The sequence below is a fragment of the Aotus nancymaae genome, unplaced genomic scaffold (assembly GCF_030222135.1).
Source record: "Aotus nancymaae isolate 86718 unplaced genomic scaffold, 86718_ANA_hifiasm-v0.15.2.pri h1tg000079l, whole genome shotgun sequence".
In the NCBI taxonomy this organism is placed as follows: Eukaryota; Metazoa; Chordata; class Mammalia; order Primates; family Aotidae; genus Aotus; species Aotus nancymaae.
Genome location: NW_026988494.1, coordinates 29087030 through 29101853, shown reverse-complemented (window position 1 = coordinate 29101853; position 14824 = coordinate 29087030). Strand labels below are relative to the sequence as shown.

General features: G+C 40.4%; 1 protein-coding gene across 1 annotated transcript in view; it reads right to left on the bottom strand.

Moving 5' to 3' along the window:
* The window catches only part of MTMR9 (myotubularin related protein 9), a 51414-nt gene extending 39472 nt beyond the window's left edge, over positions 1 to 11942 (bottom strand). The window contains exons 1-2 of the mRNA XM_012457345.2: positions 11699 to 11942; positions 2587 to 2695 (exon numbers count right to left, since the gene is read on the bottom strand). Of these exons, the coding sequence (XP_012312768.2) occupies positions 2587 to 2695; positions 11699 to 11880 (291 nt within the window). The 5' untranslated portion in view covers positions 11881 to 11942. The remainder of the gene's footprint in view (positions 1 to 2586; positions 2696 to 11698) is intronic.
* Positions 11943 to 14824: the final 2882 nt, after the last annotated feature.

The window sequence follows — 14824 nt, the reverse complement described above, 5'->3', positions numbered from 1 at the left end:
AGGGAAATGCAAATCAAAACCACATTGAGATATCATCTCACTCCAGTTAGAATGGCAATCATTAAAAAATCAGGACACAACAGATGCTGGAGAGGATGTGGAGAAACAGGAACACTTTTACACTGTTGGTGGGAGTGTAAATTAGTTCAACTATTGTGGAAGACAGTGCGACAATTCCTCAAGGACCTAGAAATAGAAATTCCATTTGACCCAGCAATCCCATTACTGGGTATATATCCAAAGGATTATAAATCGTTCTGTTATAAAGACAAGTGCACACATATGTTTACAATAGCAAAGACCTGGAACCAACCCAAATGCCCATCAATCATAGACTGGACAAGGAAAATGTGACACATATACACCATGGAATACTATGCATCCACAAAAAACCTATGAGTTCATGTCCTTTGAAGGGACATGGATGAATCTGGAAACCATCATTCTCAGCAAACTGACACAAGAACAGAAAAACAAACACCACATGTTCTCACTCACAAGCAGGTGTTCAACAATGAGAACACATGGACACAGGGAGGGGCGCATCACACACTGGGGTCTGTTGGGGGAACTATGGAGGGACAGCTGGGTGTAGGGAGTTGGGGAGGGATAACATGGGGAGAAATGTCAGATATAGGTGACAGGGATGGAGGCAGCAAACCACATTGCCATGTATGTACCTATGCAACAATCCTTCATGTTCTACACATGTACCCCAGAACCTAAAGTGCAGTTACATATATATATATATATATGGAAAAAGAAAAGAAAGAACTTTTTAAAAGTCTCACCAGATAGATCCATAACAGTGGATTACTCAGCCTTAAAAAGGCCGAAATTACAACACATATGAACTGTGAGGGTATTATGCTAAATGAAAAAAGTCACAAAAAGACAAATATTCTGATGCTACTTATATGAGATACGTAAAGTAATCAAATTCAGAGAAACAGAAAGTAGAATGGGGGATATCAGGGGCTGAAGAGAGGGGTAAATGTGTTGTTTAACACAGAGTTTCAGTTTTGCAAGATGAAAAAGTCCTGGAGATCTGTTGCACAACAATGTGAATAAAGTTATTATACCCTACTAAACTGTACACTTCAAAATGGTTAAGACTGTAAATCTTACGTTAGGTGTTTTCTAACCACAGTTTTTTTAAAAAGTGTCACCATAAAATTATACTAAGTAATGACAGAGGACCCTCAAATGGTAGCTGCTATTTACCAAGTATTATACTAAGTATTCTACACACATCAACTAATAAAATCTTACAACAGCCCTAAAAGATAGGTACTATTATCCTTGTTTTATACAAAGTATAAAACAAATCAGAGAAATGTTAAGTACTTTACCAATGGTCACAAGCTACCAAGTGGTAAAACAAAGAGTCAAACTGTGCTATGATTCAATAACATATTAATACACGTAATAATGTATATATATGTAATAATAATGTACAATAATCATATTGTAATTTATTAATATTTCTATTCAAATTTTTAGGACTGCATTAATTACAAAAGATATACTAGTATATTCAAGAAGAAACAATTTCACTTCTAGCAGCTAACCTGGCAGAGAAGTGAACAGTGCACTGGTTAACTCACTAGTGGTTTGCAGTGTCTCTAAGGAAGTCCTCAGAGGGCAGGTGGGAATAGTCGAGTCAATAAGGGCTTCTAGGTCTCCAAATCCATACCTATTCAATGTAATGTCACCAAAAGCAATTCTTTTTTTTTTTTTTTTTTTTTTTGAGACAGGGTTTTGCTCTTGTTGCCCAAGCTGGAGTGCAATGGCGTGATCTCGGCTCACTGCAACCTCTGCTTCCCGGGTTCAAGTGATTCTCCTGCCTCAGCCTCCCAAGTAGTTGGGATTACAGGTATGTGCCACCACATCTGGATAATTTTTTATATTTTTAGTAGAAACAGGGTTTCATCATGTTAGCCAGGTTGGTCTTGAACTCCTTACCTCAGGTGATCTGCCCGCCTCGGCCTCCCAAAGTACTGGGATTACAGGAGTCAGCCACCGCACCCAGCTGACCAAAAGCAATTCTAACTGTATCTATTTTATTGGTTTAGAATTTCATATAATATTTTACTTGAACAAACTTCAAGTAAAGGAAAGAAAAAAAAGTTTACAGTCTTAGGCACAGAGAAAGTACCAAGATGTGTATAGTGAACATGAAATATCAAGCAAAACTTTAAAATTTCTCCCAAGAATCTCTTCACTAAATCTTCTGATGGCTTCCCCAAATAAGAACTCATACACTCAAGTGAAACAGTATCTGTTATTTAACCAACATGAACTCATGGAAATTCCATGAAGCCACTGGAAATGCAATTCCATGGAATTCCAAGCAATTCATGGATCTGGGCTATTCATATAAAATGAGTAACACCAGACACTGCTGGAAGTCAAGAAAGCCTGACTACACTCATATAACAATGAACCAGGATGAGGCTTTTCCTATCAGTCTTCAGTATTCGAGTCAGAGAACATGACTAAATTATCTAATGAAGAAATGTAAGAGCTTTACTGAGTCATAGTATAAAATTATGTTTCATTAGATTTTGCTTCCAAAATACTTACCTCAATGGAACTGGCTATATTCAAGCATTCCTCCATTCCAGGAATATCCAACTGAATAATTCGAAAATCTTTACATTTTATGATGATGGTCCCCAGTGATCCCACAAATCTGTAAGAAATTGCAAATCACGTTTAGGAACACATATGTTACTAACTTTAAATGTATTATTATTTATTTGAAAAGAGTAAGTAGTTGTAGTTACCATCTATATTAACTTTCTTCTCAATTAGTCTAATTAAGGAAGAAGCAAGGCTAAATCATTAAAACGTGAGCCATACGTTACTTACTATATATGTATATTTTTTAATTTCAAATATATAAAGTAATTCACATTAGGCTAATTATTTTGATGGAGATTATTTGAGGTCTTATTTCAAAGAACAGGAAAAAGATCTGTAACTAATGTATTAAGTGCTTGTAGAGAGATATTTCTGGAGCATAGGAAAATAGTTTATTTCAGATTTCATTTACTTAAGTGATACATACTATGTATCCATTTATAAAAAGTATATTTGACAAAATCTAACATCCATTTCTGATTTAAAAACATGAAAAACCAAAAATTTCTCAGAAAACTTGGAACAGAAGGGAACTTCCTCAACCTGATAAGAGCATTTACAAAAAAAAAAAAAAAAAAAAAAAAAAAAACCCTAAATAGCACACTTAATGGTGAAGAATTGAATTATTTCTCTCTAAAATCATGAATAACACAAAGATGTTCACTCTCACCACTTCTATTCACCATTGTGCTGAAGGTTATAGCTAGTGCAGTAAGGTAAAAAGAATAAAAACAGATTGAAAAGGAAGAAGTAAAACTGTCTTTACTTGCAGATGATGATTGTATAATGTACCCAGAATTTTCTTTTTATTGTCAATTCTCTCCCAAATTCATCTAGTGATACAACATAATTCCAAACAAAATCACAGAAGACTTTTATGTAGAAACTGAAAAAGTGCTTCTAAAATTCATACAGAAATGCAAATGTCTTCAAACAGCCAAAACAACTTTGAGTAAGAACAAAGTTGGATGGCCAACACTACATAATTTCAAGGCTTACTATAAAGTTACAGTAATTAAGACAGTGTGATAATGACATGATGATAAACAGATCAACTGAACAGAAAAAAAAGAGTCCAGAAACAGATCCACTTACACGTGAGCAAAGACAGAAAGACAATTCACTGAAGACAAGCCAGTCTTTTTAACAAATGGTGCTGGAACAACTGGATAGCCTTTTTTTTTTTTTTAAGAATTTGAATTTCTATCATGAACCATATACAAAAACTAACTCAAAATGGGATCGTTTACCTAAATGTAAAACCTAAAGTTATAAAACTGCTAGAAGAAAACATGAGAGAAAATATTGTGACCTTAGGTGAGACAATGGTTTCTTAGATAAGACACTAAAATCCCAATCTCTACAAGAACGAACTGACAAATTGGACATCTTCAAAATGTAAAACATCTGCTTGAAGGACAGGGTTAAAGCGCATGAAAAGATTAAGCCACCGGGGGCATTCCTGTAGGCTGTTGAGGACTTCATCAACAGACTACACTACACGTATTGTTAAAATGTTTCTTCCTTCAACAATAAATTAATCTTACCTTACTGTAACTTTTTCACTTTATAAACTTTTTAATCTCTAACTTTTTGTCTCTTTGGTAATGACAATAGGCTGAAAATACAAACACACTATAGAGCTGTACAAAAATATTTTCCTTCTTTATGTCCTCATTCTATAAGCTTTTTTCAATTAAAAAAGTTTGTTTGGTAAACTTTCTTGTTAATACCTTAAACACAAACACACACATTAGCCTAGGCCTACACAGGGTCAGGACCATCAATATCACTGTCTTCCACCTCCACATCTTGCCCCACTGGGAGGTCTTCAGGGGAAATATTAATAACATGCATAGAGCATCTCCTATGATGACAATGCCTTCTGGATAACTCTTGATGGACTTGCCTGAGTCTGTTTTACAGTTAACATTCTTCAACTAGTAAAAGGAGTACAGTCTAAAATAACAATAAAAAGTATAGTATAGTAAATACATAAGCCAGTAACAAAGTTGTTTATGGTCATTTATAAATATTATGTGATGTATGCAATTGTATGTGCTAAACTATACATACAATATAGCATACATAAACGACCGGCACCCCAGGTTTGTTTATACCAGCATCACCACAAACGCAATGTCACTGGGCAAGAGAAGCTTTTCAGGTCCATTACAATCTTATGGGACTACCATCATATATATAATAAATCACATGACTGTATGTATATACAAACATACATTCTCAAAACTCAAAGAAAGCAAATTATTTATTACAAATGGGCAAAACATAGGAACGGTCACTTAGCAAAAAAAAAGACATATGGATGGCAAATAAGCACATGAAAAGATGCCCTACACCATTAGTCATCAGGGAAATGCAAATTTAAACCACAGTAAGATATCATTTAACGTCTACTGGAATGGCTAAAATGTGAAAGACAGACCATAGCAAGTGAGGACAAGAATGTGGAGGAACTAGAACTCTCACACACTGCTCACAGGAATGTAAAACTGTAAATACAAGCACTTTGGAAAACAGTTTGGGCAGCTTCTTAAAAAGTGAAACATATACCCACATCTGATCCAGCCATTCCACTGGCAAGTAAATGGCTTGCCACCCAAGAGAAAAGAAACCACATGTTCATACAAAGACTTGCATAAGAATGTGAAAAACAGCTGTATTTTAACAGTCTCAAACTGGAAACAACCCATATTTCTATCACCGGGTGAATACATGAACTATGGAGTACTACATAGTGGACTAGTGCTCAGCAATAAGAATAAACTATTAATATATACAACATGGACAAATCTCAAAAGAGAGTACTGCATGATTTATGTTGTATTGACATAAATTTCTAGATAATGCAAACTCAACTGTGACTACTTGGAAAAGAAGGAAGGGATTACAAAAGGGCACCAGAACACTTTTGGGGGTGATCAATTCATTATCTTGAACTTATGGCGATAGTATCAGCATGTGTACATACATCAAAACACATCAAAGTTTACACTTCAAATATGTGTAGTGTGTTATATGTCGACTGTACTTCAATAGAGCTGTTTCAAAAATCACTGTCACTCTGCCGAGCTGGAAGTGAAAGACACACAACCAAATTATCAGTAAAAAAAAATGAAAAAAAAAAATGTACAAGACATATGGTTATTCTTTTGTAAATTTTCACATCATCTACTCTTGTCATACTAACTCATTTTGTAAAGTGAATTTTGTTTTGTTAGTCTGGCAGGTTTTACTTAGTTGTTATAAAGTATAGTGAATGACTAGAGGAGTTAAAAGTAATTGTTATCTTATATCAGAACAAATATGCTATAAACTATCAAAGTATTCTCCATTTATTCAATGTTTCTAGTCAATTACTATTACTTATAGAACGGTAGGCCATGAAAAATATTTTTTAAAAGCGTAAGGGCTCCCTCCACAAAATTCCTATGATTCACATCAATTGTCAGATACAGTTCTATTTTACCATTTTCTCCTTATTGTCCCATCCATGCCCTGTATGTACTCCTATCAGAGCATTTAAAATACTTTATTAAACTTTCTAGCTTATATGTTTATTTCTTATAATGGCTCTTAGTTATTTTCAGGTAGAAGCCATGTTTGATTAATTTCTTCATCCCTAGCTCCTAGTACAGCACCCAGCATATACACAATCTTAAAGCTCCATTAAGGGACTTAAAGGAGGATCTAAATAATGTACCATGTCAATTTGACTCCAATGAATCTATAAATCCAAAACAATTCATTTTTTAAAAATCCTATGAAACCTGTATAAAGTCTGTGGTCTAGTTAGCAGCACTGCACCAATGTCAGTGTCCTAATTTTGATAATACTACAGTCATAAAACATGTCACCATTAGGGGAAGCTGGGTGGAGGATTCCAAAACCTCCATGCACAATTTTTTGCAACGGCCTGTGAATCTTCAATTATTATTAAAGACTTTTAAAAATCCCATGAATATAGCAAGTTTTCCAAAACTGAATGGAAATATAAGGGTCGAAACAGTGTTGTCAACTTTAAAAAAAAAAAAAAAAAAAAGGAAAGCTTGGCAACTAGCACTACTTGATTTTTGGATATATCACAAAGCCATAGAAGAAAATATGATGATGACTAAAGAACAGATTAATGAACCAACAGATTACGACAGAGAGCTCAGAAATAGACCCATACATAAGGAAAACTTGATATAAATCAGCCAAGGCTGGGATGTCAGGTGATGGGATTAAGAAAACTGGCTTGCTTGCTCTATGGAGAAAAATAGGTTCCTATCATACTTGAAACAAAGATAGAATCCAAATGAATTAAAGACCTAAAAATGAACAGTAAAACTATGAAGCTACTATGGAAGAAAGTGTAGGAGAACATCCTGGTGATTTGGGGATGGGGAGGGAGTTCTTAAACCATACACCATAAAGCAAAACATTGGCAAATTTTGCATTAAAATTAAAGACTTCTATTCAACAAAGGACATCACAGATAAAATAACAGATGAATGACAAACTAGGAGAAGACATTCATAAAGCCTAAATGAAGAATGAGTACCCACAGAGTACACAAGGAACCCGCAAATCAACATGAGAAAGACAATAAACCCTATGTTTATAAGAAGACCATAGAAATTAGGCCATTCACAGAAAGGAAAAAAAAAATTAACTATATTGCTCACAAGCATATATAATTAAACTCATTAATAATTAGTAAAATTCAAATGAAAATAAAGCAATAACTACTTCACAATCTTCAGACTGGAAAAATTAGAAAGACAATACCAAATGTTGGTAAGAAAGTGGAGAAGAGGTACCTTTCCTGCACCATAATGAGAAGGCAATCTGCAATCATCATTCTGGAAAGCAATTAGTTTGTAAAATGAGTTATGCACCTACTTTATGGCTGAATCCCATCCTAGGTGCAGTCTCAGAGGAATTATGGCACAAGACTATATAAGGGGACATGAATGAGTATGTTTAACAGAGTTGTTTGTGATAGCAGGGAGTTGGAGGTTACCTAAAAGATCTGTTAAGTAAGCTTTTTTAGATACTTTGGAATTCTATGCTACTGTCAGAAGCAGTGAAATGGTTATACATACAGCAATATGAAGAGACCTTGAAAGAATATTGAATCAACATAGGAGCAGAACAAGATCTACAACATACTCCCTGTTAGGCAAATTAAACTCACACAGGCATGTGTGCACACACTCATACACAACTAACATGTTGCCTACAGCGATCGTGGATAAGGCAGGAAATGGAAGTGAAAATTATGGATGAAGAAAAAAGAAAACAGAGGAAACCTTTTAAGGAATCAATCATGAAAATGATGAGTCATCAACTGAGTAGAATTAACTCAATTTTCTGAGGTCCATTAAAAAAACCAGGTATAACTGTAAAACTTGTGTACAACCTTGTATGTTGAAAGGATCAAATAAAATGATGTCAGCAATGTATATTAAAGTATTCCACAGACTTGTAAAGCATTATTCAACACAACTTTCTACAAGGTTCAGAGAGGTTGAGTAGCTTGCCCAAAGGCACTTGTTTAGTAAGAGGCAGAACTGAAGGAATCATCGTTAATGACTTTCTCTCTCACCTCATTTACAATTCACCAGCAAGGCAAGGCAGCTCAACCTTCAAAAACACATCCCAAATCACATTCCTTGTGACTACACTACTGTTTTTTTTTTTTTTAAGACAGAGTCTGGCTCTGTCACCCCGGCTGGAGTGCAGTGGCATGATCTCGGCTCACTGCAACCTCTGCCTTCCGGGTTCAAGCAATTTTCCTGCTGCAGCCTCCTGAGTAACTGGGATTACAGGTGTGCCACCACGCCCAGCTATTTTTTGTATTTTTCATAGAGATAAGGTTTCACCATATTGGGCAAGCTGGTCTCGAACTCCTGACCTCAGGTGATCTGCCCGACTCAGCCTCTGAAAGTGCTGGGATTACAGGCATAAGCCACCATGCCCAGCCCATCATCACCTTTTATGTGAACTACTCTACTCTAACTGGGCCTGCTGCTTCCACTCTTGCCCCTGTACAGTATATTTTCTGCAAACAGCCAGAATCATCTTCTAAAACATCTATCAGCTGTTGCTTCCTAGCTTTCACCTCTTCAAGGGCTCCCACTGAAACCACTACAATGGCCTGCAGGCTCTCCAGGGTCTAGCCACTGCTTATCCCTCCAGCAAATGTCTCTACCACAGACATCTCCTACCCTCTATTTCCTGCCCTGTAGCCATACCGGCCTCTTTGTTCTTGTCTGCACATGCCAAGCATGTTCCCCATCTCAAGTCCTTGCATTCGCTGTTCCCTCCGGCCGGAATGCTCTTCCTCCAGATGCTCTTATTTCTAGCATCCTCATTTCATTGCTGTCTCTAGTCAAGACATCACCTGTCTTCTCTGAAATCCTTTCAAAAGACACTGCCTCCCGGTGCTCTCTATCCTCTCATCTTCTATTATTTTCCTTCCTGGCACTTATTATCTGACATCATCATACTTATTTGTGTCTGGACTTACTGGATTGTCCATCTCCCCGGCCAGTACCTAAGCACCTTGTCTTAGCTACCACTGTAATCGCACAGCTCAGACAGTGCACATGGAAAACATGGATGTCAAGATTTGTTGAAAGCACAAATTTAACAAACTCTGATCTGATACCTCCCCAATGCTCTTTCCACTACACCACACTGCTTCCCAGGAAAAGGATAAATGTGTGTACAGTTCATCATTCTCTCCTAACAAAGTCAAAGGTTCACGTCTCATCTGCCTTCTTCTTCATGCACTACAAGGCCCAGCACCTTGTAAATGCAAGGTAAACAGGAGGAAACGAATGAATGAACAGTAACCACCATAAAAGGTAAATCAGAAAGAAAAGACAGTTGATGGTCATGGAGACACTACTAATTTGTATTCAATGGCACCGCTGACCATTCGGTGGTCAATCCTTTTATTTCCTATGTAGCTGTATGCCCAAGTCACAGTTAGAAGTTTCAAAGGAGATAAAAATGAATTCCAGTTGTGTAATTAACAGAAGAATCTGTGAAGGAGGTGGAGGACGAAAACAGTTAAACCGAATACTCATAGATGGGTAACAAGCTCATTGCCTGTGAACTCCTGAAAGATAAGAGCTGTAATATATTTTATTCATCTCAGTGTCCTAAAGGCCTCACAAAATGTCCTGAACATAAAGGCATTTGGCGAATGTTTAACAAACTTGGGAGAAGCAAGGCATTCCCGCAGAAGGAAGAAGTCAATAAAATACACAGATGACAAAATACAGGACATACACAAGCGCCAGTAAATGGTGAGGACGGACTGGCTGCTAAAAAAGGGGTTCATGGAAGAAGTGCAAGAAGGGCTCGTTAAAAGAAATGGCAAGAAATAAAGTGAGAAAGCAGTTTAGGGCCAGGACACAGAATGCCATGAATGACCGAGGGGTTTGGATCTTCAATGAGAGTCCACTCAAGACCTTTTTTTTTAGACGGAATTTTGCTTTTGTTGCCCAGGTTGAAGTGCAGTGGCAGAATCTCGGCTCACTGCAACCTCCACCTCCCAGGTTCAAGCGATTTTTCTGCCTCAGCCTCCTGAGTAGCTGAGATTACAGGCGCCCCCACCATGCCTGGCTAATTTTTGGTACTTTTAGTAGACATGGGGTTTCATCATTTTGTCCAAGTTGGTCTCTAACTCCTGACCTCAGGTGATCTGCCAGCCTTGGTCTCCCAAAGTGCTGGGATTACAGGCGTGAGCCACCGTGCCTGGCCCACTTAAGACTTCATACAGCAAAAGGTGACTTGAGACTGATAAGAGCCTCCTGCACAAATCAATCATTCAATCCACCACTGCTTCACTGAAACTGCTTGCAATTCTATCATTAGAAATTATTATTTTAGGCCTGGCACAGTGGCTCATGCCTGTAATCCCAGCACTGTGGGAGACCGACGCAGGCGGATCATGAGGCCAAGAGTTCCAGACCAGCCTGGCCAATATGGTGAAACCCCACCTCTACTAAGAAATACAAAATTTAGCCAGGCGCGGTGGCGCGCACCTGTAATTGCAGCTACTCGGGAGGCTGAGGCAGAAGAATTGCTGGAAACCGGGAGTTGGAGGTTGCAGTGGGCCAAGATTATGCCACTGCACTCCAGCCCAGGCAACAGAGCTAGACTACACCTCAGGAAAAAACAAAAAGAAGAAGAAAAGAAATTATTATTTTAAGGCATACCCTCTTCTCTAGGAATCTTCCTAATACCCAAATTCTCCTGGGAAGCAACAGAAACACTGTTATCATTCATTTATCCTTCAGTGTAAACTGGATAATCAGTTTGCCCTCTCCTGACTAGAGAGAAGCCACTAGGGAGATGGGAATTTTGACTACAGATGAAAGTATAACTTTCTGACTTCGAGGAACTGCCTTGGAAAGATAAAGTCTGGAGTGCAAAAAGGATAAAGAGGTTAATTGGCCGCTGCCTTTCCTTGAGAGCCAACCCTGTTCTTTCAGCAAGCAGAACTGGGTAAAGATGAAGGGAATACATCAAAATCTCCCTTAGTGAGAATAAAATTGATGACCCAGAAGACGCATGATAAACTGAACATTTTTCAGAAATAAAAAAATGGTTTTGTGGTATGTAGACACTCATAGCTTTGTAATCGGTTGCGTTTTCCTCAAAAATGGTAAAGACTTACCTAAATCACATCCAACCACAACTTCATGAACAGCAATTGACAATACCGATTCAAGGAATACGACAGGGCAAGAAGAATATAAAGACAATGCCGAAAATCCACCCAAATGGTGTTAAGAACCAGAAATGATCATCTGAAAACTCCATCCAGGTTTAATGGAAACCGGGTCTTCCATCTGGACGGCTTTCTGCTTGGTAAAACTCAATTCCTGATTCTAGGCCACAGAGGGCTGGCTCATATTGCCTGCCAACTGGGCGGCAGGATGGGCTGAAAACGCCAGGAAGTGTTCCCCGGGGCGCCCACAGGGGACCCCCCGGTCCCCTGCGGAGCTGGGGTGGGACGGGCACTCACCGCTTGTCGATGGCGTCGATGTTTGAATGGAGGAGCCACAGCTCTTCCGTGTTGTCCTGCCGGGAGGACAGGATGAGGTGGTGGCCCGTGAGGCACAGGGTGCCCTCGACGGCCGGGTAGAAAGGCCGGTGCAGCACCACATTGTCCACCCGCGGGGTCTTAATCAGCTCCGCAAACTCCATGCTCCCCTCGCGGCCGGAGCCAGGGAACCGAGCCCAGGAGGTGCGAGGCGGTTACCCCGCCGCAGGGAGAGAAGCGGAACTACCCGGCGCGGGGCTGGCCTGTGGGGCGGGGCTGGCCGGGCGGTGAGGTTGGGCCCGCCCCAGAAAGGGTGGGCGCGGCGAGGCCTGCAGCCGCTGGCACCGGCCGCGGGAGACAGCAGCTGGGGCTGGGCTAGGCCCGGGCGCCTCTCTCGCACCGCCCGGTCCGCCGGGCCCAGGACTCGGCCACAGAGAACGCCTTTCCACAGGCCCAGGGACCGCCACTGCCGCTGGGCACCCAGTCCCGCGTGGGCAGGCAGAGGGAAGAAGGGGGATGCCGCATCAGGGCCCGCTTCCACGCCCTGGCCGCTAGGGACTCCTGGCGGAAGTGGCTACTTGCTGCTGGAGCTCACAGCAACTCCGGGCGGAAGCAGCCGATCTCGAAACTCGGAAGTCGCGGTCGCAGCCGGAAGTTGCTCACCTCTAGGTACTCTGGAAATGCCTCCGAGAACACAGCCAGAACGGAAGATTTGAGTTCCTACGAGAAAAAAAGCTTGTCTTTTCCCTCACGCCCTCCCGCTGCCCTTCTCACCCACATATAAATATTCCTCACCAGAAGAGACCGAGGAAGAAAGGACGGCGGGGGGAGGTCCCTGTCTTGCTTCCCTCTTCTTGAGTAGAGCTCCCCTCCAGAAGCTCTTCAGAGTGTGGGGCTGCCGTTAATTGTGACAATTGTTATGCTTTAGCCATGAAGAGATGGGAAGCATGGGATGGAGGTGGTGACTGTGACCTTGGGGAATCCTCCAGGGTTCAGGGAGGGACACAGGGTAGCTCCACAGGCTCCCCGAGAGCGCCGCACCACGACGCGTGACCTGGAGCAAAAAAGAGGAAAAACAAGAATACCTGTGAGAGGAAGCCAAGTAGCTGTAGATGGAATGCACAGAAGAGCAAGTTACTTGACTTGCTGGAGGCCACCCAGTTACTCTGCAGCAGAGCCTGGGCTTCAGTCTGCAGCTATGAAACCCAGCGCATCGGTCACCACCGCACAGCCTCCCCGTCAGACGCCCTCATTACGCCAAACATTTATCCAAATAATTACTCCGACGCTCTCATTACGCCAAACATTTATCCAAATAATTACTCCTTTGCTTGTTCCTTTCCCACCGCCCACTTGAAACTGACATTTTTATTCAAAAATAGGAAACAGAGGAGCAATATGTTTGAGTGCTGGTCTGCTGTGCCTTCATTGACCTTTGAAATCCTCACCATCTAGTACCTAAGCCCAGCAAGTTGAACAAAATCTCACAGAATTCACGAAGTAAATTGCCACAACCTCATCAGGTCATTCCAACACTTGTCCATGCTTTTGATTTTGCCCTTCTTAAAATGTTCCCTTCTTAAAATAAAACACTTTGTAGAATTGTTTTAAGTGACATAAGTAAATGCCTGCCAACTTTCCTTGGTGTCTTTATTGCATAGTTACTTCAGACTGGATAGTAGTAGCTATTTTTGATAGTTTTACAGTTTAGTTGCTTTCGTCCAAATGGATGGAATCACTTCCTTTGTAATATGTAAAGTGTTTTAATTCATTTTTATAATTAGCATTCCTAACAGCATAGGTATCCACCCCCTGAAGTTCCCATTCTATAGTACAAAATTGCAAATATGTATTTTTTTGTTCCATAATGGTCCCCCACAGCCAAGTGTATACTGGGACCATGCATACTGGGAGGCAGCTTTTACAACAGAGCTTCACTTTACCCCTCCGGCAATTAATCGATTCTGGGTATTTATTAAGAACTTCAAATTTAATGCAAAGACTGTTAAATACCACCAGCCCAGCTCTGGCAAAGGACTGTTGGCTTTGTTTATCTCCACCTTCATCCAGATACACTGCCATCCTAATCCCAGCTAGTACTTGGGCCCTTGAAAAAATGACCTATCATTCCAACTACCAGGGAGGAACTCCCTTTGAATTAATGAATCTGGACAACTTATAAGACCTCAAAAGTGTGGAAATGACAAAGGTTAAAATGACAGGATGAGCAGTAAACCTTCTCTAGTCCTATCAAAACAACCTTTTTGAGGTTGCATTCCCACAGAAACCCATTAGGGCCCCAATGTCAACATACACAGAACTAAAATTCCAGATGCCACTTTGTACTGAAAGAAGCCAAAATTCTGGTCCGGCCCTGGGAAACTTGAAGTCATCAGTGCAACCACATCCTAGAAATTAACCCTCACATGATCACATAAGTTATGCAGTTAACCAAACTGCATCATTGAGAAAACCTGTATGCTTTGCATGGAAACCATTCCTAGTCGAGGGTACTGTTTACACAGTCTAAGTACTATGAAGGTGGGCCCACTAACTGGGTTCACATTTTCCCTTGGTCACTTTAGCAGGGACCTTAGCCACTTGGGAAAGTGAAAACAACAAGCTATCCCACATGTTCACCATGGAAAACCATTTTTGTCTTGAAGAACAAGGAGGCTTTTCCCTATGTGGCATCAGTTCCTACTATGTTTACCAGCCAATTGGACTGGAACCTGCACACTTGGTTTTTAGCCTCCGAAATCAATGTAGCTCCCAGCTGGGAGCAGTGGCTCACGCCTGTAATCTCAGCACTTCGGGAGACTGAGGTAGGCAGATCACCCGAGGTCAGAAATTTGAGACTAGCCTGGCCAGCGTGGTGAAAACCCATCTCTACTAAAAATACAAAAAATTAGCCGGGCATGGTGGCACACGCCTGTAATTCCAGCTGCTCCGGAAGCTGAGACAGGAGAATTGTTTGAACCCTGAAGACAGAGGTTGCAGTGAGCCACTGCACTCCATCCTGGGTGACAGAAAGAGACTCTGTCTCAAAATATATATACATATATATATATAGCTCCCAACAACCGATCCCTCATTACTCATTATACC